Source organism: Zootoca vivipara, chromosome 15 (assembly GCF_965207765.1).
Source record: "Zootoca vivipara chromosome 15, rZooViv2.hap1.1, whole genome shotgun sequence".
NCBI classification, from domain to species: domain Eukaryota; kingdom Metazoa; phylum Chordata; class Lepidosauria; order Squamata; family Lacertidae; genus Zootoca; species Zootoca vivipara.
This window is the reverse complement of record NC_142598.1, coordinates 19,013,811-19,041,027: the sequence shown is the minus strand read 5'-3', so window position 1 is coordinate 19,041,027 and position 27,217 is coordinate 19,013,811. Positions and strand designations below refer to the sequence as shown.

Genomic DNA, 27,217 nt, shown 5'->3' with positions numbered 1-27,217 from the left:
CCCCTAGGGTCATCTAGTCCAACCCCGTGCAATGCAGGAATCTTTTTGCCCAATATGGGACTTGAACCCACGACTCTAAGGTTAAGAGCCTCATGCTTTAGCGACTGAGCTATCCCAGTTACGGTGATATTTGGGACGAGGCAGCGTTTTATATTTTGATTTCTGCTGCTTAACGCTAAACGCTCGAGCCGCTGGTTTCCCTCACTGCTTACCCAGGAGCCGGAGACATGATACTAAGAGCATCTTTAATACAGTTTCTTGAAAGATTTATACCTCGCATTTCAAAAGCAGATTGTAATTTTGAAAAACCACACGCATAAACTCAAGAGCCCACAGAAACCCGACAATCCTCAATCCTCCGGCGGCCGGCCAGAAAAAGTTCCCCTTAGGCAATGCAGACCGAGAGCAAGTACTGTAGTAGTTATTTACGGCAGGGTGGAAGTTGATGTATTAAGGCACAGGTGTCAAACACAAGGCCCGGGGGCCAAATCCGGCCCGCCAGACCTCGTCATGTGGCCCGCCGAGCGCCCCAGCCAGCGGGACCCAGCAGCGGGACCTTGCTGCTGAAGCGCCGCGCCGACAAAGCGCCGACAAATAGCTGGGGCCTGGGGGGGGGGGTAGAAAGGCGGCCGGAGCAGCGCTGCGTGGAGCACCCCAAGCCACAGCAGGAGAAGGAGGCGGCAGCTTGCCAGGTCAGCGCCCAGCAGCGCCGCACGGAGAGTCCCGAGCCTCTGCGACGCAGCAGTGCTCTGTAGCACTTTGAATCCTCCTCCTGCCACGGCTCGGCGCCTAGAAACGGCTGCTGCTGCTGCTGAAGCACAGACAAAGCACTCAGCAGCGCCGCGTGGAGGAGCAGGAGGATTTAAAGTGCAGCCAGCAGCAGCAACGCTCCCAGAGACTCGGGGCGCTCCGCGCGCGCTGCTGAGTGACGACCTGGCAAGCCTCCTCCTCCTCCTCCTGCTGGCTTCCAGAGGCTTCGGGGCGCTCTGTGCGTGCTGCTGGGTGCCGTCCCAAGCCTCTGGAGGAGGCGCGCGCAGAGCACCCCGAGTCTCTGGGAGCGTTTCTGCTGCTGGCTGCCGGAAACTCGGGGCGCTCTGCGCACGCTGCTGGGTGACGACCCAGCAAGCCTCCTCCTCCTGCCGGCTCCTAGGGGCTTGGGTCGACACCCAGCAGCGCACGCAGAGCACCCCGAGCCTCATTCAAACCAACTTTAAAGGAGAACACATTTTTTTTAAAAAAATCAGCAGTAACATGGTCATAAAACCACATCTAAAAAGTCTGGGGTAATACAACGTTTTCACCTGGTACCAAAAAGAAGAAAAAAAGACTCAGGTCCAGATGAACCTCTGTGCATGCTGCTGGAACCACTTACAGTAATAATAATAAAAAGACACCCACCGAAAATAAGCCACCCTGTGTTTTTTTGACGAAAAAAAGTTGTAAGACGGTGTCTTAAAAAGGGGGAAACACGGTAGGATGCTGCTTTATACTTCTGGCCCTTAAACCCTGGAACCAGGAGAACAGCTCCAGTGAGTCAACCTCAGCCAGTCCCTTTGGTGAAGGGTGGTGGCTCACTGGCAGAACATCTGTCCTGCATGCAGAAGGACCCCAGCATCTCCAGGTACCAGTAGCTCTGCAAAGCTCCTGCATGAAACCCTAGCGAGCCTCCACCACCCAGTGCAGTTACCAAAAAATCATTTTTCAATAAATTGTACAATAATTGTACATTTGAATATCTACTTGCCATTATTCTGACTATGTTAGTTATTACTTACATTATTACAAAAAACAGTAATAATTGAATGCAGTGACAATAATTTATGATAATAAAGAGTGGACACATAGTCCTACAGATACTACTGGCCCTTTGAGGGTGACCAAACTGCTGATGCGGCCCCCGATGAATTTGAGTTTGACACCCCTGTATTAAGGGCTGCAATTCAGTGGTAGCTCCCATCTTTTTGCATGGAGAAACTCCTCGACATCTCTAGGTCGGGCTGTAAATAAAAGCCTACTGTGGGAAACCTGGCTATTTTATTTGTTTCATAAAATTTGTACAATGCTTGATTACAAAAAGAACAACGTTTCGTGTCTGTTTTGTGCAATTAAAGAAGCCGGGGGCGTGTGACTCTCATTGCACATCTTGCAATACAGTAAAGGCTTTTTGGCTGCAGGGAGGCTGCGAACCCATCTACAAAATATGGCTTTTTCTGCAATAGTACGGTACCTGGCCACATTTGCCATTCCCTCTCGGAAGGTACAATGTGACACACAAACACAATCACAAAAATTGGAAGGGTCCCGCAAGGGGCATCTAGTCCACCCCACTGCAATGCACACGTGCATGGCAGCGCGCGGAGGAAACCCAACGAAGTTCTCCATCGTTGGGAAGTAGGGTCCCGCGTCGAAATGGGGGGCGGTGGCTTGGGGGTGGGGCGGGCTAAGGGAGGCCTTTCCGGGCATGCGCGCATGCTCTCGCCTCCGGAGGAGCGCTGGGTATAAAGGAGGAGGCGCCGAGCCGCGCCTGCTCGTCCTTCGGCCCTTCCCAAATCGCGCAGCGGCCGGATCGCAGCACCATGATGGCGAGGCGGCTCCTCCTGGGCACCAGCCTCCTGCAGCTACGCCGTCGGGGCTCCCTGGGCGTGAGTATCCCCGAGCCCTACGCAAAAGGCAGCCCAGCTCGGCTGGGATGTCTTCGCGGGACACGTGCGTCCGGGAAGCGGGCAGCGCTCCAGAAGGGGGCGCTTCCCCTTGGCGCTGCTTCCTGCGTCTTTACGCGCTGCTCAGGTTGCGCTTGCGCCCTGGCTAGGCAGGTCCGGCCCATCCAGGAGGCAAGGGGAGGGGACCGATCATAGAATGGTAGAGATGGAAGGAATCCCGAGGGTCATCTAGCCCAACAAATTGATAAAAATGCTTTAAAAAAACCAACAACGTTTAACCCGGGAGACACCAGCAACACATTCCAGTCCTGGCGCCACTGCAGAGTGTCCAGACTGAATAGCATTCTGATCCCCTTGGTTGAATCAACGAACATAGGTAACATTAAAATCACAGATCACACCCCAGTAGAAGTTACTCTTAAAACAGGAGAAGAAACACAAACCACCCCATCATGGTCCGTCCTTCCTAACCACAAATAAACAAATTAGAGAGAGTATCGCAAAAACTCTCCAAAACTACTAAAGAGAAAATGATGCTACAGTTCCTTGACAAACCTCAGCTCCCAGGATTCCCCTTTGGGGGAACCGTGTGCTTTGAATGTGCTTTAAGTGCTGAAAAACACTGTTCTTTCCTTGAATCCCTTGCCCCCCCCTCTAACTCTTAATTAACTTCATTGTTGCTACAACCAGGTGCACAGAAGCCCCTCCCCTCCTCCAGACAATTTTTTTTTAAAGCAAGGATAGCACTTCAGAGTTTACACATGCGGCTCGTAATTCCACCCAGCAAAATGGGTATAGCATTTCAACTATGGAGCCTGCATAGCTCAGTTGGTTAGAGCGTGGTGCTGATGAGGCCAAGGTTGCAGGTTCAATCCCTTTATGGGACGGCTGTGTAGTCTTGCATTGCAGGGGGTGGGACTAGATGATGCTCAGGGTCCCTTCCAACTTTGCAAGTCTATGGTTCTATACTTTGCAGGACTGGCGTAGCCACAGCCCCACACCTTCAATAAGACTTTGTTTGCACTGACACTGGCAGGGTAGCTTTTTAAATGAACTCACGGGGTCATTTTTTTGGAATGCAGTCCAGCAAAGAGAGCTGCCCCTGTGACCCCTCTGTTACTTAACCAATTTCTCTTAAGGCAGGGGTGTGTGAGAGAGAAGGTGATGGTGCTGTTGTTAGAAGTTCCTGAGAGCTGTAGCAGTTTTTGGTTAAAGGTAAAGGTACCCCTGACCATTAGGTCCAGTCATGGACGACTCTGGGGTTGCGGCGCTCATTTCGCTCTATTGGCTGAGGGAGCCGGCATTTGTCCACAGACAGCTTCCAGGTCATGTGGCGAACCAGAGCAGCGCGCGGAAACACTGTTTACCTTCCCGCCGGAGCAGTACCTATTTATCTACTTGCACTTTGACGTGCTTTCGAACTGCTAGGTTGGCAGGAGCTGGGACCGAACAACAGGAGCTCACCCCGTCACGGGGATTTGAACCTTACGATCAGCAAGCCCTAGGCTCTGTGGTTTAGACCACAGCACCACCCGCATCCCTCAGTTTTTTGGTTAGAAATACATAAATGCAATCCCCACAGATTAACAGAAACCCTGCTTTTTGAAATATATTAATGTTTTGCATTGCTTTATGTTGGGGTTGTATTTTATATGCACTTTTCCACAAACATATTCTCCAAACAACCTGCTTGTTAAAGGCCTATTTATGCAGACCCATTGGTGAAACTCTAACCCGGGGGGGGGGCATCCTGACATTCAGAATGACATTCACTGACATTCAGAACCGGACTTTCTATTATGGTCAGGAAGAAAGAGATTAGTGAAGAAATTTCGCTAGCTGGGTGTTGTGTGACTAAAAACAATGCAAGGAGATTTCAACAGAAGGACGAGTTCTGCCTTTGCTAGTCTAAGTGAAATGGCTTATTGCTCTGTGTGTCTCTTAATTGCACAAGCATTTGTTCCATTGCAAAAGAATGGCTGGTATTTTTTCACACTGTGAGCAGCTCATTCCATTGCTTTATGCTAGTGATGGTGAACCTATGACACGCGTGTCAGCACTGACACGCATAGCCATTTTCGGTGGCATGCAGCCGCATGCTGAGAAGGGCATTTCATCCTCGGCTACTGCACGGATCTTCAACCTCACTTCCTGTTCCCCCGCCGCTGCACAAGCATAGCTGAGTGAGAGGAGAGGTGGGCTGAAGAGGGCCACAAGGAGGCACAGGCCTAACCCGAGCCCACCTCCCCAGCGGCAGACCCGTTGAAGGAAGGCCTGAGCCCAGAGTACCACTGGGAAAGATCTCTGGGTTTTGCCTTATTTTTTCCCCTTTTAAAATATTTTTTAAATATTTTTTTTTCAAAAAAATAAGTTAAATAATTAGTTTTTGGTTTATTAAATACAGTGGTACCTCGGTTTATGAACACAATTGGTTCCGTAAGTCTGTTCATAAACTGAAGCGTTCATAAACTGAAGTGAACTTTCCCATTGAAAGTAATGGAAAGTGAATTAATCCGTTCCAGACGGGTCCGCGGAGTACTTAAACTGAAGCGTTCATAAACTGAAGCATGGGTGTAATTGGTTCCGGAAGTCTGTTCATAAACTGAAGCGTTCATAAACTGAAGCGAACTTTCCCATTGAAAGTAATGGAAAATGAATTAATCCGTTCCAGATGGGTCCGCGGCGTTCATAAACTGAAAATTCATAAACCGAGGTGTTCATAAACCGAGGTTCCACTGTACAGTTATATATTACAATTATACATTTTTTGTTATTTGTACTATAAATATCGTGAAATTATGTTTTTTTTCCTCCAAGTGACACACTACCCGAATTATGCTCTGGTTTTTGGCAAATTTTGACACACCAAGCTCAAAAGGTTGCCCATCACTGCTTTATGCCAAGAATCGGGAACCTGGGACCATGCAAATATTGTTGGACCAGTTCCCATAATCTGATTATGTCAGTCTGCAATGCTGACTGAGGCAGATCGGAGATGGAGTTGAACAATATCTGGAGGGCCGGATTTGCCCATCTCCATCTACAGCCCAGCAAATAAATCCTTCCCCCAATTCTGCACGTTCACACTTGAGTTTTTATTTCGAATTTGGTGATACCATTCTTCTTTTTAAAAGCTATTAGTCACAACAGTCAACCCATTGTTCTATTGCAACACTGTATGCTGCCTCTCAAGTGCTTGGTGTGTTTCGGAAAGGCAGCAACCATGTTTGATTAGAACAATAGGTCTGTTTGCTTTTAAAAATAAGAACACAGTGTCTCGAAAACATTATTTGCCCAAAGGAAAGTAAAAAGCCCACAAGAATAGAAATATGATTTGGAAAAGCAAGAGCAAATTTTACTGCCTTATGCAAATTGACTTTAAAGCTTAGCTGATTTCACTCTCTTGTGATGCACGCTGGACCTTTTCATTTTAAGAGCTCTAAAGTAGGAAAATGTTTGGGAGCCTTCTTACTTCTGCTGTTAAGAGATGGGGTTGGTCAACATGGGGGGGGGGGGGGTTCCAACGCTCATCAGCCTCAGCCAGCTTGGCCAATATTCAAGGAAGATGAGAATTGCAGTCCATAAAATATGGAAGGCACCACATTGAATCATAGAATTGTAGTGTTGGAAGGGACCCCAAGGATCATCTAGTCCAACCCCCTGCAATGCAGGAATATGCAGCTATCTCATATAGGAATCGAACCTGCAACCTTGGCATTATCAGCACCATGCGCTAGCCAACTGAGCTATCCATATCATATTTCTTACCATCTTGAACCAATAAGCCAACCTCACTTTCCGTTCACATAAGCCTGGAACTGGAATGTGTTAGAATGTAGGAATTTTAAGAGCAGCCCTGCACAATCAGACTAAAGCTCCCATCTACCGTAATGCAGTATTCTGAAAGATCAGCCCCTAAGCCTTCCCCAGCAGAAAGACTAAGCTCAGTTTCTTGCCTCTAATTGATGCTGTAGACCAGGCATCCCCAAACTGCGGCCCTCCAGATGTTTTGGCCTACAACTCCCATGATCCCTAGCTAACAGGACAAGTGGTCAGGGATAATGGGAATTGTAGTCCAAAACATCTGGAGGGCCGAAGTTTGGGGGTGCCTGCTGTAAACCCTCCAAGTGTCCCTATTTTCCAGGGATGTCCCTGATGAAGAGAAGCTGTCCTGGTTTCTGATTTGATCCCGGAATGTCCCACTTTTTCTTAGGATGTCCCTATTTTCATTGGAGAAATGTTGACTGGTGTGGAGTTATCTGGCCCACAAGCCGTCTGAAGGCAATCCTGCATAGGGAAGTTTTTTAAATGTTTAATTATGTTTTTGTATATGCTGGAAGTGGCCCAGAGTGGTTGGGGCAACCCAGTCAGATGTGTGGGGTATAAAATAGTAAAATTATCATCATGGAATGGGATGTCCCTATTTTCATCGGAGGAATGTTGGAGGGTATGCTAGTCCAGCACCCTGCAATGCACATAGCTGTCAACTTTCGGATTTGAAAATAAGGGATCAGCAGCCTCACCTGTCCCAGGGACAGTCTACGGTATATCTAACAATCCAGGATAGCAGCGGGAAACGGCGCTGGAATAAGGGAATTTCCAGCAAAAAAAGGGAGAGTTGACAGCTGTGGCTTGGAATAAGGGAGTTTCCCGCAAAAAAGGGGGGAGAGAGTTGGCAGCTATGGCAATGCAGAAATATGCAGCTGTCCCATACAGGGATCGAACCTGCAACCTTGGTGTTATCAGCACCATGCTCTAACCAACTGAGCTATTGGCTATCCCTGCCCTCCACAATAATGAGAAGAGCATGAGTCCGGAAGGCTGGAAGAAGCGTAATGGGAGAGAGTGCTTAGGAGATGATGGAAAGTTAACACAAAAACCCAGGATATTTGACCCCCAAACACTGAGGCATATGAGCCCTGGAAAACTGAAGACACTCAGATTTATATATCTGTGCCGGAAGCCATAGAACCATACAAGTGGCTCTGCATGCGGCCGGCGGCTTTGTCCTCTGCCATCTGGCAAACAGTTACAGTATTTGCTTTTTAAAAGTCACTCAGTTTCAGCACTGCTTGAAGCTCTCCTCTTCAAGCGTTGGAGGGACACGGGTGGTGCTGTGATCTAAACCAGCGTTTCTCAACCGCTGTTCCGTGGCACACTAGTGTGCCGCGAGACGCTGGCTGGTGTGCCGCGGCGATGAGAAGGGCGATTTGCATTGTCATGTGCCTGGTGGCCGCCAATAATCAGCACTGACCCGCCGGAAAGCAATATTTCTCCTCTTTCCCAAAGCTCAGTGCAAACGAGCCTGGCGGCCGCCAATACACAACACTAACCCGCCGGAAAGCAATATTTGGCAAGTGTTTCTTACAGTCATAATTATAATATAAGGCGGCACAGAGTTAAATTTTTTAACTTTTTAAATGGTGGTGTGCCTCGTGATTTTTTTCACGGAACAAGTGTGCCGTGGCCCAAAAAAGGTTGAGAAACACTGATCTAAACCACCGAGCCTCTTGGGCTTGCCAATCGGAAGGTCAGCAGTTCGAATCCCCGTGACGGAATGAGCTCCCATTGCTCTGTTCCAGCTCCTGCCAGCCTAACAGTTTGAAAGCCCAGAAGTGCAAGTAGATAAATAGGTACCGCTCCGGCGGGAAGGTAAATGGCATTGGCCACATGACTTGGAAAGCTGTCTGTGGACAAATGCCAGCTCCCTCAGCCCCAAAGCAAGATGAACGCCACAACCCCATAGTCACCTTTGACTGGACTTAACCATCCAGGGGTCCTTTACCTTTACCTTGTTGGATTTCCTTTAAAAAAAACCCACTGCATTGGATCCTAGCCTTTTTTGGTCCCTGGCCCTGCAGTGGTGCCAAACAGCAGAGAGATCGAGCTATTCTAGAACTGCATGGAGCTGGTAGATGGGGAACCAGCAGCTCTCCAGATGTTGTTAGATTCCAGCTCCTATCACCACCAGGGATGGTTGATGATGGGATGGGATCCAGAAACATCTGGAGGGTCGCAGGTTCCCCCATCCCCATGCTAGTGGGTGCACAATTTGGGTTTGTTTTCTACACCGACGAAGCCAACATCAGGATGCCGCGCTTTGTCAAACAGAAGATATTTCCCTCTATTTCTGTGTTTCTAGCTTCTGCCTCGCAGTTTGACGTCTTCCCCGAAAACTCTTGAACACTCTGCACCTCAGAACCACGTGTACAGCACAGAGGAAGGGAGTGCTAGCAAACTGTCCGGGCGCTATCCAGTACCCAACAAAAAGGATTTGCCGTATGATATCGTAGAGCTTATGGAGGAAGTGGAAGTAAAGGTAAGAGGAAAATCTGCTGGGGAAGAAGCCAGATGTTAATGAATTGTTGGATTTTGGAGGGAGGGAGAACCAAAAACCAGATTGTCTGGATTTGGCACACTAGGTGATATGGCCTTCATATCAGAAGTTACTGAGCTGTGTGATTTATCTTTGACTAGAAACAGTGTTAGAAACTCAAATATATCAACTAATTGCCAAATGGGACCTTAAACCTAGGTTATGGTCACCACAATAGAATGTGTAGGCGCCTCCCCCCCCCTTTTTTTTTTGCAATGCACTTTATTATTAGAGTGGCTGGGGAAAGCCAGCCTGATGGGTGGGGTATAAAGTATTTTTATTTATTTATTTCTACTACTACTATTACTATTTTTTCTTTTCTATACCACTTTACCTTTTAAAGAAAAAACCTCAAAGCCGTTTACAACACATTAAAACATCTAATAAAACAATCCAGGATTAAACAAATTCAAGCTTCGAGGAAAACATTTCAGATCCTTGTCTATAAGTGCCATTTTGCTTTCCTCATATTTATTTACATACCTACTGAATTTAAGTAGCTTGCCCATACCAGAAGTACTCTAGAAAGGCAGTGTGGTGTAGTGGTTAGAGTGTCAGACTAGGACCTGGGAGATCAGGGTTCAAATCCCCTCTCAGTCATGCAGCTGACTGGGTGACCTTGGGCCAGTCACAGCCTCTTAACCGACCTCACAGGGTCGTTGTAGGGATTAACCGGGGAGGAGGGTGAACCATGTACTCCTTGGAGAAAAAGTTGGGAGAGAAATGCAATAAGCATGCTCTTCTGCTTAGTTTCTTAAGAAAGTTGGAGGGGCCAGCCAGAAGGAGATGTCAGTCGCCAACCTGGCATTCAGAGATCTCCATGTGGTCGCAGTTGGACCCACACTAGAAATAGTAGCAGTGGTAGAATAAACGAAAAGTTTTATGGGATTTTCTGATAAAGGGTAGTATCATAATCATAAAAAGAACTGTACCGGCATCTTCTCTTAACAACTATTTTAAGGTGATTGACTGGTGTATTTTCTTAATTCTCCAACAGAGTGGGTTTTTGCCCAACGTGTTTAAGGTTATGTCTCACCGACCGGCAGAATTTAGAGCATTCTTTGCTTATTACAATACCATCATGAACAAGGAGACAGGTAAGAACAGAAACCATACTCCTGGCTTCCTCAATCTCAACCCTCCAGATGTTTTGAAACTACAATTCCCATCATCCCTGACCACTGGTCCTGCTAGCTAGGGATCATGGGAGTTGTAGGCCAAAAACATCTGGAGGGCCGAGTTTGAGGAAGCCTGCCATACTTAGTCTATCTTAATGTGACCGCCGTTGAATTCCACTAGGGTTACCCATGCGTAAGTTAATTTCCACCAGCTCCAAGGTTCTTTAAGGCCTCTAATCAACCAACAAACAAATAATGGCATTCCAGAACCCCTAGCTCAGCACTGTATTACGTACCTCAGGGGCCGCCTCTCTCCTAATGAATCTACCCAGACCCTGAGATCATCCTCTGAGGCTCTTCTTCATGTGACTCCTCCATGAGAGAGCTGGAGGGTTGCAAAATGAGACCGGGCCTTTTCTGCATTGGCTCCCTGTTTGTGGAATGCTCTCCTCTGGGAGGTTCGGCTGGCTACTCCATTATACACCTTTAGGCACCAGGTGAAAACGTTCCTCTTTAACCAGGCAATGGGCTGATTGACATCCAATGCCCTTTTAAATGTGTTGGGGGCAGGAGGGATTATTGGGTTCTTGTTTTTATTTTTATGATGTATTTTGTAACCCAAGGGACCCAGGTGGCGCTGTGGTTAAACCACTGAGCCTAGGGCTTGCTGATCAGAAGGTCGGCGGTTTGAATCCCTGTGACAGGGTGAGCTCCCGTTGCTCGGTCCCAGCTCCTGCCAACCTAGCAGTTCGAAAGCACGTCAAAATGCAAGTAGATAAATAGGAACCGCTACAGCGGGAAGGTAAACGGCGTTTCCATGTGCTGCTCTGGTTTGCCAGAAGCGGCTTAGTCATGCTGGCCACATGACCTGGAAGCTATACGCCGGCTCCCTCGGCCAATAATGCGAGATGAGCGCGCAACCCCAGAGTCGGTCACGACTGGACCTAATGGTCAGGGGTCCCTTTACCTTTACCTATTTTGTAACCCATGACCTTGATATTAGGAGTCTCGTGCTGTTCCGACTGAGCTGCCCAGAGCTTTTTTCAATAGACCTGCTGCTGCTTCTAGCTGATAGCATTTGGACATCTTCCAGTCAGTCCTTATTATTTGGGAGTCCAATCTATTTTATCTCTATATGGTGGTATTTGTGCATGTTGGTCAAGTGACTCATTTCCACTGCCGCTCTCGAAATATGACCCACCTTCTGCATGTCTGTTCTTCTATAGGAAGCCTAAGCAAGGCTGACAAAGAGCTCATTATTGTGGCCACGAGTATTGTTAACAAGTGTCCATACTGCGTAATTGCACATGGTGCTCTACATCGGATATACTCCAAAAAACCAGCGCTAGCAGATCAGGTTGGTATCCGTGTCTGTCTTGCTTGTCTCATCTTCTTCTGTTTCACTTCCTTGCTTAGGATTTCTCTCCTGTACTTGTTTCCTTGCCACTCGTTGGCTAGTTCTGCACAGATACTTGGCGAAAGAATTGCCAAACAGAGAAGGGAATTGTATGAAGGGGGATGTTGTTATTAATCTGGATTCAAATGCTAGTTTTCTCAATATGTTGAATTGCCCTTGTGAAATCTGCAAAGCAGTTTTATTCTTTCCTGTGCATCAAACTGGTAATATGATGGCAAAGCAGTCCAAAAGTGCCTTCAGGTTGATATTTATGATAGGTGACCTTGAGAGGTTACTGAAGAAGGCATAACAAAAATTATGCAGTTATGATTCCTTGCATTCTGCATGATAGGAAACCGTGGACTTTGATCAGTTTGGATTGTAGTACTAGATGCTGAGTACTTTGCCACTCAATCAGGTCATTGAAAGGTCCTATGAAGCAGCTAAAAAAAGCTGTTTTCCAAAGGCTTAGAATTCTATAGAAGAGGGCTTTTCGGCGGATGCTAATCTTGCTGCCATTCTTGGACTTTTATTCATTTTTGAATGTTTATAAATACCTGGTTCTTATTGATAATTCTAATGTTTTGCTTTCTATTTTTGTAAACCACTTAGAGCAGGCATACCCAAACTCGGCCCTCCAGATGTTTTGGGACTACAATTCCCATCATCCCTGACCACTGGTCCTGTTAGCTGGGGTGATGGGAGTTGTAGTCCCAAAACATCTGGAGGGCCGAGTTTGGGCATGCCTGACTTAGAGGTTCTCTTCCAATCAAGTGGTATATAAAATTATGGACACGACTGGACCTGATGGTCAGGGGCCCCTTTACCTTTTTTTAACTTAAAACAAATAAAATGGTGTTATGCTACAAACCCGAATTCTGTGTTCATCCTCTGAGAACGGGCCTTTTCTGCAGTGGCTCCCTGTTTGTGGGATGCTCTCCCCAGGGAGGCTCGCCTGGTGCCTTCATTCAATATTGTTAGGTGCCAGGCAAAAACGTTCCTCTTCAACCAGGCCTTAATATTCCACAGTCTTTAAAATGTGCTTGTGCAATGGGGGTATTGTTTTGTTCTCTTTGTTCTAACTATTTGTTTGTGCTTTTACCTTGCATTTTTATATTGTGAACCGCCTGAGATCTTACGATGAAGAGCAGTATATAAGTCCAATAAATAATAATAAATAAATAAATAAGAAGTTGCACTCTGCAAAATTGCCTCTCTTGTACAAGGAGCAAAGATAGAGGAACCCTTTACTCTTTTGCATCACCCTGTTCAGGATCTGGCAGCAATGCATTGTGGTTCATGTTCACGGTTGCTCCCTAATCCTTTTCAGCCCTCGTTCTCTTTGACCTAATGCTGCCAGTAAATTTGGTCCCCATAACTGTTCTAGCGGTTGACCATAACTGCCAATAACCTCCCGTGGCTCTGATTTTGTGCAGGTCACTGTGAACTGGCAAATGGCCGAGCTGAGTGATCGGGAGAGGGCCATGGTTGAATTTGCACTCGCCGTCTGCCAAGCAGATAATATCACCGAAGAGCACTTTCAGAAGCTGGAGGCGAACGGGTTTGACCGAGAAGATGCCTGGGACATAGGCACAATTGCAGCCTTTTTTGCCATGTCGAACCGCATAGCTCACTTCACAGATATGCATCCAAACCCAGAATTCTACGTCATGGGAAGGATACCAAGAGAGAAAGAGAAGAACGATGCCTCCTAACAAGGCTTGCTGGCACCCAAATCATTGCAAGGACATTGGGCTCAGTGACAGGCAGAAGGTCAAGATGGGCAAATGTTGCATCCGCTGAGAAATGAAATGTGTTTCACTTGCTATTGTGCTATACTTTTGGAAAATGTTTTCTGGTAGGGTCTCAATTGTAATGAGATGCTCTGAAGACACGGCAAGATTGGAGATTCGCTGCCCAGTTTCTTTTGATTGTGATAAGCTGTATACTGTGATTTCTTCATAACTGCGGAGTTAACACTTTTGTCATATCTGTTGTTTCTATTAAACGTATTTGAGCAAGTTTGTATCTGCTGTAGAAAATCTTTTAATGGCCAGAAATTGGAAAGAGCTTTTTTAAGTATACACTGGAGAAGATTTGGAGAAAGATCTCCTTTCCTCTGCAAGTATAAAATCTCTGCTCTGTTGGTCTCCTTGGAAGGTCTTCTCAGGAACAATTCCATCTGCATTTTCCCAACCTATACAAATGGGGAAAGTTTTCTAAAGTCAGCATCCCACAGCTCTGTTAGGCAAACTTGATGTCTTACCGTTTCCTTAGTTCTTAGAAGGGGAATAAGCAACTATTTTCCATGAAGGAACATGCTCCTTGTCTCACACATTGGTTGTAGTTTTGACCTTAGTTGTAAAATATGTATAAACATCTTTCCTGGAAAGAATGTACTTTAAAGTTTGGATTCCATATCTGCTTTAACACTAACTTGACTGAGGCCTTCGCCCATAGAATCATAGAATCATAGAGTTGGAAGAGACCACAAGGGCCATCCAGTCCAACCCCCTGCCAAGCAAGAAACTCCATCAAAGCATTCTTGACATATGCCTGCCAAGCCTCTGCTTAAAGACCTCCAAAGAAGGAGACTCCACCACACTCCTTGGCAGCAAATTCCACTGTCGAACAGCTCTTACTGTCAGGAAGTTCTTCCTAATGTTTAGGTGGCATCTTCTTTCTTGTAGCTTGAATCCATTGCTCTATGTCCGCTTCTCTGGAGCAGCAGAAAACAACCTTTCACCCTCTTCCATATGACATCCTTTTATATATTTGAACATGGCTTTCATATCACCCCTTAACCTTCCCTTCTCCAGGCTAAACATGCCCAGCTCCCTAAGCCATTCCTCATAAGGCATCGTTTCCAGGCCTTTGACAATTTTGGTTGCCCTCCTCTGGACACGTTCCAGCTTCTCAGTATCCTTCTTGAGCTGTGGTGCCCAGAACTGGACACAGTACTCCAGGTGAGGCCTGACCAGAGCAGAATACAGTGGTACTATTACTACCCTTGATCCAGACGCTGTACTCCTATTGATGCAGCCCAGAATTGCATGGGCTTTTTTAGCTGCTGCATCACACTGTTGACTCATGTCAAGTTTGTGGTCTACCAAGACTCCTAGGTCCTTTTCACATGTAACTTCTCTCAAGCCAGGTGTCACCCATCCTGTATTTGTGCCTTTCATTATTTTTTTTGCCCAAGTGTAGTACTTTACATATCTCCCTGTTAAAATTCATCTTGTTTGCTTTGGCCCAGTTCTCTAATCTGTTAAGGTCATTTTGAAGTGTGATCCTGTCCTCTGGAGTATTAGTCACCCCTCCCAATTTGGTGTCATCTGCAAACTTGCTCAGGATGCCCTCAAGCCTATCATCCAAGTCATTGATAAAGATGTTGAATAAGACTGGGCCCAAGACAGAACCCTGTGGCACCCCACTAGTCACTTCTCTCCAGGATGAAGAGGAGCCATTGATGAGCACCCATTGTACAGGAGATCTCAGAACTACCTGCAGGCAAGTACTGGGTCCAAAATGCATTCTGTTTGATTCACAGCCTCACATCTTGTTGCATTTTTCATCAAACATCGTAACTAAAATGGAGTTGAACCTCACCTAATTCTATCCCCTGCATAGACGAGAGGCTCTGTAAGAAATGATTAGATGCTCTCATATGGGATCTGTTGCAGTTCACACCCCAGATCAAATCGTGCTTCTCTGTGAAAAGGATGCCCTGAAGGTAGAAAGTCTAATAAATACTGATCTTGAGAGATGGGCATAAGAAGAGATTCAGTGTCTAAGAATGAGGTGTACCACACTATGAAATTACTGCAATGACATCTAATGTCATCGGCCTTTCCTGATAAGCACCCTAAGGATCAGACCTTCCCTTATAACTTGACAACACTTGTATAACCAGTCATGCTATGAATAAAATATATCTGCATTCAACTGACAACACATGCGCAGTGTCTTTTCTAATCGATGGAAGGGCTGTAGTTTTGTACTGTACTTTAGAGGATTTGTTTCGGATAGAAAAGGGGGGGGCAGAAATGGCAGGGGGCGGAGCGACCCACATCGGATGAGGCGTGGCCTTCAGAAGGGGCGGGGCTTTTAAAGCAGGGCCTGCTCGCTCGCACAAGGGAACCTCACCTATGGGGAAAGGAATACCGGCGGCCCTTTGGAACCGGATTCGTGTTTCTGGCCGGCGCCTTTTCGAAGGGTGCTCACCGCACCGGAAGTAGGGGGAAGGAGGCGGAGGAGGCCGAAGGGTGTGTGTTGTGTGAGGGGGAGAGAGGAATGCCGCTGCCGGTGGCGGCGGGGCCGGGCTCGGGATGAGCTGGAAGGCGCGCTGGGGCCCTACCCCAGAGCGGCCGCCTCGCGGCGAGGGGGACCAGTCGTCACCGCCGCCTCCGTCGCCCCCCCGGGAACCGCCGCCCCCGGACGCCGCCGCAGCAGCGGCCGTCTCCTCAGCAGCGGCGGCGGCCGCCGTTTCGGTGCCAGGCGGGGGCCTGTTCGCGTGGGTGCGCGGGCGACGCCTGGGCCATGGCGGCCACTGCGTGGAGCCGGCGAGGGACACGTTCCGGGCTATGACGGGACTCTATGGCGCCATCCAGCCCGCCGATTCGGTTTCGCCCATCACCCGCACGCACGGCGCCGTCTTCAATCTGGAGTACTCCCCTGGCGGGTAAGGCGGAGGGACCGTCGTTGGGAAGTGCAGAACCTTGGAAGGGGCCCGAGGGTCATCTAGACCCACCCCCTGCGAGGCAGAAATCTCGGCTGGGTCATAAAGGGCAGGTGGCCACCCAACCTCTGCTTTAAAAACCCCAAGGAAGGAGAGTCCTTCAGCTTCCGAGGGAGCCCGTTCCACTGTCCAACAGCTCTTCCTGTTGGAAAGTTTTTTCTTTTTTTCTTCCTGAAATAGATTTTATTCGATTTTACAAGTATATAATTATAACAGTACAACCATTCATATCCACATTTACAGAGGAATCTGTAAATTTTACAGAGAAACCTGTAAATTTACATTTACAGGGGAATCTGTGAATCTCATAAAGTTTCCCCATATGTTTAGTCGGAATCTCCTTTCTTATAACTTGAAGTTATTTGGTTCAGGTGCTACCCTCCAGACCAGGAGAAAACAAGCTTGCTCCATCCTCCGTATTTGAAGATGGCTCTCATCTCTCCTCTTTTCCAGGCTAAAAATAACTAGCTCCCTTAACTACTCATCTTAAGGCTTGGTTTCCTTCATCATCTTGGTCGCCCACCTCTGCATACACACCGGCTTGTAAATATCCTTAAATTGTGGTGTCCAGAATTGGACAGAGTATTGCAGTGTTCAAAAGGGATCTATTTAGATATTGAGCTACAATGTGTTTCACTTCTTTATATTATCTCTGTCACACCCACCACCCATCCAGATACACACACACCCCAAAAAAACCAAAGTATGGGTCTAGCGGCTGGTATTGAAATTTGAAGCATAGAATTGTGCCCTGCACATGCCTACTGACTTTCACCCCCATATCTTAATCAGAGATACTGTATTGCATTGCAATGTGATTTCGGATCTCTCTGCCACCTGTGACTGTTTGTGAAAGTGTTGAGGAATTCTACAGTAGAGTAATTGGCCCCACAAGACTTATGAAGTGTTTTCCAACATGAATGTAAGAACACAGTATTCATAATCTATATGAGGGTTGATGCCACTTTTAAAGCTGTTGGTGTGCATTCGTATGGCACATACAGATGTTTTTAAAATAACCTAAACCTGATTTGTAAATCCACCTTCATTTCAGTTTTATGTCAACTAGAGATAGTGGTGCAGCAATAAAACTGCTAGCACATTTGCAAACTAAGTAGGGTCTGGTATGGTTTCAAATCGGATGGGGGGCACTGCATGTTGAGATTCCTGCATTACAGCGGGTTGGTCTAGATGGCACTCAGGATCCCAACTCCACAATTCTTTGATTCTATGAACGTGTCCCTTACTTTCAACAAGGTTTTCTGCTCTTTCACCCCATCTGTTGGGCATCCCTGGAAACACATGACGTATCTCTGATGCCTACCGTACAGTTTATCAATAACTGATGTCCATAAGTGCATTTCTTCCCAGTCTAAGCTTCAGTACTTATTGTGCATTTTCTAGTAGCAGGAATATAGGAAGCTGCCGGATAAGAATTCAGACCATTGTCTGTCTAGCCTGGCATTGTCTACACCAGGAGTGGAGAAGTCTTTCCCCTTCCACCCCAGTCATTTACTCAAAGGAAAAGTAAATTGGGTGCTTGAGATAATGGTGACGAGAGTCATCTCTTCTCTCTGTCCCCTCTTTTCTTTCGTTCTGCACCCCGCACCCCCAGTGATGCTTGGTAAATGGTGGTCCTAATGCTTAGTCCATTGACATAGCAACCAGTGAATCAATTTTGTAGCACAAACCTAATTGGGGGGAGGAGAATTGGACACTGAAGTTTGATCAAAGAGGAGTAGTCTTTTGGGGTAGGCAAGAGCAAAGTAAGACGCACGCCATACTGTTATACAACTTTAACAGTTATGCTTTCCCCAAAGAATCCTGAGAACTGTAGCTGGTCACAGGGCTACAATTCCCAGCACCCGTAACAAGCCAAAGTTCCCAGAATTTTTGCTATGACAGTTAAAGTGGTATAATACACTCTGATTAAACATATGGTTGGGTGGGGAGAGGAGCATGTCCCTTTGCCTGACTGCATGACTGTGCAAGGCCTCCAAATTGGTTTAGGGTCTGGACCTGAGCCAGTGCCGCTGTGAAGCACCAGATTGGGCCCCAAACCATTTTTGTGGTGCCCGTACAAGACTGCCCCTTCCAAGTACATGAATCTTGCCAAATTGCAGTAGGATGGTTGCTGTGGATTTCCTGCAAGGGCTGCCTTTGTAGTTTTGAAGTGGGGTCACTTAATCTTCTGTGGTGTTTTGACAACAATTGGTCCGAAAATTAAAAGATAGGGAGCAGGTTCCCCTGGAAAAGAAATCTGCAAATTGCAGACAAATATGACTGCGTGGACAGCAACTTCCTTCTTCCTCCCATCTCCGACATCATAATGCATCAGGATATCATGAAGTTTAGCTGGTGATCTATAATAATAATAATAATAATAATAATAATAATTTTATTTATACCCCGCCCTTCCCAGTCAAGACCAGGCTCAGGGTGGCTAACAACAAATAATAATAATAATAATATTATGATGTTGGAAAGCAGGTATCACCCAGCCCTACCACCTACACAGTAACACTTCTGGTTTCATGGATCATTTGATTGTGGTCATATAATATGTGATCAGTTGGTGGCATTTAATAAATTGATTCACGACCTACTACTGGTACATTGCAGCAAATGAGAGAAAATAAATGTGGTTCTAATTAGAAAATCCAGTGCGTAGAAATTCTGCAAGCCACTCCATGGAACGCCTCTGCCTTTGGAACTATTATTCACATTTCAGCTCTGTGTTTGTGTGCCCTTTAAATAAGGAAACCTTTCTGTTCTTTACCAGATGTCATTGAGAGGGTGTTGGGTTTCTTTGGGCATAATAGTCTATTTCTTGTTTCTTTCCTATCCAGGTCAGTGCTAACTGTTGCTTGTGAACAGACAGAAGTCCTTCTTTTTGATCCCATATCTTCAAAGCACATCAAAACTCTCTCCGAAGCTCACGAGGACTGTGTAAATAATATCAGGTTGGTTGGCTAGGAAATGAAAACCAGTTACAGATATCTAAAATTCCAGTACTTGTTTCATTTAAGCACTGGAAGCATTGATGCTGTAGTGACAAACATATCTTCTATTTTCTTTTTTATGTTTTCCCCTCCCATCAATTAGTAATGAGAGTCATGGTACTAATTTTTCATTTTTTGCTGCAACCCAAGCCAGAACTTGAGTGCTGTTGCCCATAAACAGCCACAGAAAACTGAGGAACCCCCTGACTGCATTGCCCATCCCTGAATGTGTTTCTTGGTGTGAAGCTAGTCTGCGATGGAACCAAGGAAACTGCCTTCTTGGTGTACAAGTTGGACCTTTCCCTCTGTACACTGCTTAACCGCCCATCCCCAAAAAGTTGTAGTTGCCACTTGCCATTCTCTCCCTCCACCCCAAAAAATTGCTAAGCGCTTTTGTTTCTCGGCTGGTGCCTTCCCTAAAGAAGCACAGGCGTGTGTGCATCTTGGACAGCTCATTGCATCAGATAACAGTGTAATGCTGTATTGAAATGTTGCATGTTTTGATGTTAATGAAATCTCAGGAACAAATTTGCATTGAAGGGATGATGAAACCAATCCAAACATGAGAATGCATTTTGGCAGCCTGCTAGAGTTTCTTAAACTCTAGCTAGCTCCCAAATGTTCACCTCCAATCTGACAATGTCTGTCTTTGTTTCCACATCAAGATGTTATGAAAATCAATATCCTGGCCTTTCTCTTCATGTGGCTGTCATCTCAAAGTTTCCTTTTGGGGGGTGATTTAGAGAGGTTTTGCATGAATTTCAAGATACGAAATGGCCCCCCTCCCTGTCCATTTTATTTGTAGGTTTCTTGATAACAGACTGTTTGCAACTTGCTCTGATGACACTACCATAGCACTTTGGGATCTGAGGAAGCTGGACACGAAAGTGTGTACTCTGCATGGTCACACTAGCTGGGTAAAGAACATTGAATATGACACTAATACAAGACTGTTGGTAACATCAGGATTTGATGGAAATGTTATCATTTGGGATACCAACAGGTAAGCAGATTTTAAACTTGCATCCCTCTTGATTTGGAAATATTGAGGGAGATAGATGTCTGTTGCTCTGAAATGTCTTTATTCTGTACCTCATTTGTCAGATAGTAGTTTATTTCCTTGACATCTGATGGGAGGGTGTTCCACAGGGCAGGCGTCATTACCGAGAAGGCCCTCTGCCTGGTTCCCTGTAACCTCACTTCTCTCAGTGAGGGAACTGCCAGAAGGCTCTCAGAGCTGGACCTGAGTGTCTGGGCTGAACAATGGGGGTGGAGACACTCCTTCAGGTGTACTGGGCCGAGGCTGTTTAGGGCTTTAAAGGTCAGTACCAACACTGAATTGTGCCCAGAAACATACTGGGAGCCAAAGCATGAGAGGAAGTTTAAATACTAATCGCTGAATTACAATTACAGTGGTACCTCGGTTTGCGAACGTAATCTGTTCCGCGGAGGCATTCGCTTGCCAAGGCATTTGCTCGCTGAAGGCACGCTTCTGTGTGTGTGCGAAGCGCCGATAGAGCGCTTCTGCGCGCACTGCGCAGATCGCGTCTGCGCATCCGACGCTGCAGAACCTGGATGTAAACACTTCCGGGTCCGCGGCGTTCGTAAACGGAGGTGTTCGTAAACAGAGTTTCCACTGTAGAATACTTTATACTTAACCATTCCTATGGCTTGAGGTAGGAATCCCTTGTCACTACTAAACAATATTGTGATTGTATTAAGCCTGAAAACATGGAACAGTTGAGAAAGAGAAGGAATAAAAGAACATTGGAATTTGTGTGATTTGGTCTCAACAGCCTTCCAGTATTCACAGCAAAACACCCAGTGTAGCTGGATATGTTAATGCAAAAATTCCTCCATGAGATCTGGCTCAGGTAGCCTTGTCTTGTAAGCAGAGTTTATGTATAGACAAACCCCATACCAGAAAAGTAACCCAGTGAGGCCAGCCTTATCTCCTCCTTTCATTGTATGAGGTAGAAAGGGAGGAGTTACAATGAGCACTATATTACTCTTAAGCTAAATAAATACCACGTTAAATATAAGGCTGGGGTTCTTCCACATGTGCCTACTGCATGAAAAGCAACAGAATGGGCCTGTGGTGGTTCCCCGCTTGTGGAATGCTCTCCCCAGGGAGGCTCGCCTGGCGCCTTTGTTACATATCTTTAGGCACCAGGCAATAGCATTCCTCTCCTCCCAGGCCTTTGGGTAATTAAATAATCTATGACCTGAGTATTGTTTATGCTTGTTACTATGTCACGTATTTTTGTGCTTTTATATTGTAAACCTCCCTGTGATCTTCAGATGAAGGGTGATGATAGAAATAAATAAATAAATAAATTGAATTCTTGAAACTAGAAGCTGACAGTGGATGTGGTTTGATGCTTCTCTTTCCCCAGGTGCACAGAAGATGGTTGCCCTCACAAGAAGTTCTTTCACACCCGCTTTCTCATGCGCATGAGGTTGACACCAGACTGTTCCAAAATGTTGATCTCAACCTCGTCTGGGTATCTCCTGATCTTACATGATCTTGACTTAACCAAATCCTTAGAGGTTGTCAGCTATCCGATTTTAAGAGCTAGGAGAACGACATCCAATTCGGGTAAGTCCTTGTGTTTTGATTAGTATATACTCCTGTCATGTCTGCTATTCATTTGCCTAACAAGAGATAGCTAGCGCTGGGGGAGCTGTGCTGGGAGCAGTGAATTAGCCAACCCCTCCGTTATTTATTGCATTTCATCAAGTTTATACACTGTTTCATTGCTTTAAAAAAACTTCAAAGCGGTTTACAAAAGGAGATCAACTTGTCCACTGAAGAGCCTTTACATGATGCCTTGGATTCTGGGTAGTGATTTAGGCCGTGTGCTCAAAGTTCATATATAGTCCCTGCTGTGATTCCACCATCAGCTCATGTGAACTGAATGTGTTACACATCCCCCGCCCCAAGGCTTCCCTGTGGCTGCAGCATCTGTGGAAGGAACATTGGTAGTGGTGTGTGCAAGATGTCTTTCCGATTCACCATTACTGATCTACTCACTGAAGAACTCTGATCAGCTTCCAGAAAGCCAGGGTTTCACGGCAGTTTGTAAATCTTTGCTTTGTAGTGGTTTTGAGTTATTGTGGTTTTTTTAATAAAAAAAAACCCCTGCTGCCTTTTTCCTTATTTGCGACTATGACAAGTAACCATTTAATACAAACTGTTGTCCACAACCTTAGGAGGAAAATAAGAGAAACCTAAATAATGCCTCCCCAAAATAGAAGCTTATCAAGAAGTTCCATGGGCTCTGACATTAGCAGACATCCACAGGGAAGGGTTTAAACCCGTGGTTCCCAAAATGGGGCACACGCCCCACAGGGAGGCAATTCGAGAACAAGTTATTAACAGTGAATGGCCTTTTAGGCTTCCTCCATGTGAATAAGAGTTCACTTTTTGAATAATAAGAATTATATGTCACAGAGAGAGGGATCAGGATTTTGGACATGCTTAGGTGGGGCATGGCCAAAGAAAGGTTGGGAACCACTGGTTTAAAGTGATGGAACCAGGGCCGGCCCTACGGCCAGGCTGGGTGGCGCAGGGCGCCACGGCGCCAGCCCGCCGGGGGTGGCGCCTCACAGCTGCACCCGCCGGCCTCGCAGCAGCACCTTCGGCAGCAGCGCTAAGCTGGCCCGCCCGCGCCCTCGGCAGCCGTGTTGCGCGCTGAGCCCGCCCGTCGCGCTGGAAAACGGGGCGGCGGGGAGCGCCAGAGGGATACGGCGCCAGGGTGCCAGAGGTGCTTAAGACGGCCCTGGATGGAACACATCAGATTGAATGGTTGAACATGATCCCTTCTGTACATTTGATTTTATACATTACTGCTTTCTTCTCAGATTTGACATCTGCCACATCGTCCATTCCTCGGAGCGCTGGGTCACCGTGTCATCAGGGTGACACTAACCCAGTGTCTGAGAAGCATATGGTACGAGCTACCCAGCGAGAAGGTGTGTTAAAACAGGGTTAAACCAAGTGTGTGGGGGGGGGGTTTTCCACCAACAAGGGTGTCCCAGAAACTAAAAACGGTCTCCTACATTCAGGTTCAATAAAGTTAATGCAGCCTTGCATCTCCATGTAGGCTGCTTGAGGACTGGTTCACAACTTCATGCTTGTCCTTTGATAACTACAGGCCACACACTTGCATGTGTCGATGAGCTCTGGGCCCAGTGCAGTACAGTAGACTTCCATTCATACCATAGTTCTTATGGTCCATTGTTTCCTTTGGCTGACAAGCAGTTTGGGAAATGAAAGGGGGATAGCGACAGTGATGCCTTCTCTCCCTGCAGGTGGATCTCCTCGCAATAGTCTTGAGGTTTTAACCCCAGAAGTTCCCGGAGAGAGAGATCGCGGGAACTGCATCACATCGCTGCAGCTCCATCCCAAAGGATGGGCTACACTTCTTCGATGCTCAAGTAACACTGATGACCAAGAGGTATTGTGTGTGTGTGTGTATGTGTGTGGTTATCTCTTAAGGTCGGTGGTTTGAATCCCTGTGACGGATTGCTCCCGTTGCTCTGTCCCAGCTCCTGCCAACCTAGCAGTTCGAAAGCATGCCAATGCAAGTAGATAAATAGGTATTGCTGTGGCAGGAAGATAAACGGCGTTTCCATGCGCTCTGGTTTCCGTCATGGTGTTCCATTGCGCCAGAAGCGGTTTAGTCATGCCGACCACATGACCTGTCTGTGAAGAAATTCTGGCTCCCTCGGTCTGAAAGCGAGATGAGCGTTGCAACCCCATAGTCGCCTTTGACTGGACTTAACTGTCCAGAGGTCCTTTACCTTTACCTTATATACAAATACTTTTCTTTTCTTGAAGAGAAACTAGAATTCTTTCACATTAAAAATCCCAGAGCTCGGCAGAGTGAAAGGACTGAGAAGGGTGAATTTAAGATTTTATTTCGAAAATTTAATAAAAAATATTTAAAAAATAATAATTAAAAATGCAATTTGCAAAGCACTGCATTAGATCCAATTCGTGGAGTATAGGTTTGGGGGCATAACTGCTGAATGAAACGTTTATATCCAGGAGAGACATAGCTGGACTTAGCCCTCATCAGCCCCAGCCAGTGTGACCAATGTTCAGAGGTAATGGGAGTTGTAGTCCAGCAATATCTGGAGGTCCCCATGTTCTATATTCATAGGGTCATCTAATTCTGAATACTAGAAACAGGTGATAAATAGCAGAGGGACAATTGCCCTCATGTCCTGTTTGTAAGTTTTCCATAGGTGGCTGAATAGCCACTTCTGGAGTGCTGGACTAGGTGACTTATTGCTGTAATGCAGCAAGGCATTTCTTGCCTCCTCATAGATGATTATAATAACAATTTAATAATAATAATTTATTATTTATACCCCGCCCATCTGGCTGGGTTTCCCCAGCCACTCTGGGTGGCTCTCAACAGAATATTAAAAACATGATAAAACATCAAACATTAAAACTTCCCTAAACAGGGCTGCATTCAGATGTCTTTTAAAAGTCAGATAGTTGTTTATTTCTTTGACACATGATGGGAGGGCATTCCACTACCGAGAAGGCCCTCTGCTTGGTTCCCTGTAACCTCACTTCACGCAGGGAGGGAACCGCCAGAAGGCCCTCGGAGCTGGACCTCAGTGTCCGGGCTGAACGATGGGGGTGGAGACGCTCCTTCAGTTATACTGGGCCAAGGCTGTTTAGGGCTTTAAAGGTCAGCACCAACACTGTGAAATGTGTTCAGAAATGTACCGGGAGCCAATATGGTCTTGGCAGCCATTCCCAGTCACTAGTCTAGCTTCTGCATTCTGGATAAGTTGTAGTTTCTGGGTCACCTTCAAAGGTAGCCCCACATAGAGTGCATTGCAGTAGTACAAGTTAAATTCTTGGGCCCACATGAGTAGGATGAACTGGCAATTAGCAAAGTGGATTAATTGTACTTTTCTCCCCCTCGCCCCCTTCCTGTAGTGGACTTGTGTCTACGAATTCCAAGAAGGAACTCCAGTCCGGCCCGTTTCTCCTCGCTGTTCCCTCCAATTGACTCATTGCATTGAGGAAGCCAATGTTGGCCGGGGCTATATCAAAGAACTCTGTTTCAGCCCTGACGGCCGGATGATCTCCTCCCCGCACGGCTACGGGATTCGCTTGTTGGGATTTGACACCCAGTGCAGTGAACTGGTGGACTGTTTGCCCAAAGAAGCCGCCCCCTTGCAAGAGATCCGCTCGCTCTACTCGCACAACGACGTGGTCCTGACCACCAAGTTCTCGCCGACGCACTGTCAGATTGCCTCCGGGTGCCTTAGCGGTCGTGTTTCTTTATATCAGCCAAAGTTCTAGGCACCTCTTGCCTTGAAAAGAACATTTGACTTTTTTTTTAATTACTTCAGTTTAGTTGGAGTGTTCTTTTTTCAAAAAAGAAAAAGAAAAACTTGTAAATTTGGACAAGTACAGAGTTACTCTGACCCCTTGGACTGAAAAAAGAGAGACAGGTTCAGTCCAGCCCTTTGTGTGTGTGTCTGTGTGCGCGTGCGTATGTGTGTGTGTGTGTGTTGTGATTCTGAATTCACACACCAGACTTCCTGCTCATTCTTCCTCTTTCCTCCTGCTGATTCCACCTGTCGTTTGGATGTAGCATGGCAGCACTTCTAAGTCTTGTCTTTCCATGTGACTCTTAGTGCAAGATGCTAGCTGGGCATGAGAAAGGGGGGGAACACCCAGACACAGCCCACATGCTTCCTTTGCCTGGAGTTTGCTGTATTTTTCTTCTTCTTCTAGGAATGAAGCAGTTCTCTTGCACACTAGATTAGATACAGCCAGCAAATGCATTGTTTTTTGTTTGTTTGTTTTTTGTGAACTACGGGAAATGCTGTTGCTACATTTTGGTATTGTTCTTCTATAGTTCAATCTGTTGGCTGGAGTTCCTAAAATTGTATGCTGTTTATTGCCAGTTCTTCCCCCCACCCCACCCCCAAAATGACTGGAAGCACAGTTATTCTTCCTTGTTTTACTAGATATAAAATTTATTGAGAACTGGATAGCTTAACATCTTGCCCTCACAAGTCTTGTACAGGAGCACCTTCTATAATAATGTATGGGCATGGGAAGGAGTGTTAATTGTTCACCTGAATATGTGCCCCAAAACGTAGATATACAATCCAGCAGGAAGTCCTGCACAAATCTCATTGAGATGAGACTTGAACAGCAGAATGTTCTGTTGAATAGTGTCCAAACCCTATGATGGCTTCCATCACTGTGGAAGGTTTTTGGAATTAATAAAACCATTTTTTTCCAATATCAAACTAAAATGTTGCCCCGTACTGTTTCCATTATGCAACATTATGAAGGCCCGCTGGCCTGTTATTTATGTGCCTTGCGAGCCACAAAAGTATGCTACTCCATCTGAGAAAAGGCCCACCGTATTTGAGGATTGATAAAAAAAAATTGTCAGAATGATACTTTCTCTCCCGTGGCAGTAACAACACACAAGTCTTAGCACATAATTGGTACATCCTTTAGAATCATTCTGCAGATCTTCATTAAAATAGCTTTAAATTGTTTCACCGTTACAGACGCTTGTGTGAAATAAATTGAACCATCATATCTGTGTAGTTTCATTTTGACAAAAGGGTAAATACTGCAGGCAGTCAACAGGACCTGCTACATGTGATTATGGCGACTCTGCCTCATCATTCCACAGGATCAGACACGGGACAGCGGAATTTAAACGTGGCAGCAAAAGCTTTGAAGATGATCCAGGAAACAAAAGGCTTGCAACTCTCCATAACAACAAAGAAATGGCCAAAGTAGAATCTGTGATCGTGAAGGATTCCCGATCTCTCCATTGAACATGATATGCACAGACTGAACGTTTGGATCACTCACTCCAGTTATACACGACCATCGGTGTTCATGAGAATACAGCAATGTCTC

General features: G+C 46.2%; 2 protein-coding genes across 2 annotated transcripts; both read left to right on the top strand.

Moving 5' to 3' along the window:
* The first annotated feature begins 2,477 nt into the window (after positions 1-2,477).
* Positions 2,478-13,571, top strand: LOC118075420 (uncharacterized). The gene is made up of 5 exons (XM_035097383.3): positions 2,478-2,642; positions 8,803-8,979; positions 10,034-10,133; positions 11,381-11,511; positions 12,987-13,571. The coding sequence occupies exons 1-5, from the start codon at positions 2,577-2,579 to the stop codon at positions 13,263-13,265; spliced, it is 753 nt and encodes a 250-aa protein (XP_034953274.1). The 5' UTR covers positions 2,478-2,576; the 3' UTR covers positions 13,266-13,571.
* Positions 13,572-15,786: 2,215 nt separating this feature from the next.
* On the top strand, positions 15,787-26,887 carry DCAF10 (DDB1 and CUL4 associated factor 10). The gene is made up of 7 exons (XM_035141291.3): positions 15,787-16,231; positions 19,138-19,251; positions 20,096-20,293; positions 21,687-21,889; positions 23,155-23,265; positions 23,605-23,750; positions 25,256-26,887. Exons 1-7 carry the CDS (start codon positions 15,879-15,881, stop codon positions 25,622-25,624), a joined length of 1,494 nt encoding a protein of 497 aa, XP_034997182.1. The 5' UTR covers positions 15,787-15,878; the 3' UTR covers positions 25,625-26,887.
* The last annotated feature ends 330 nt before the right edge of the window (positions 26,888-27,217 follow it).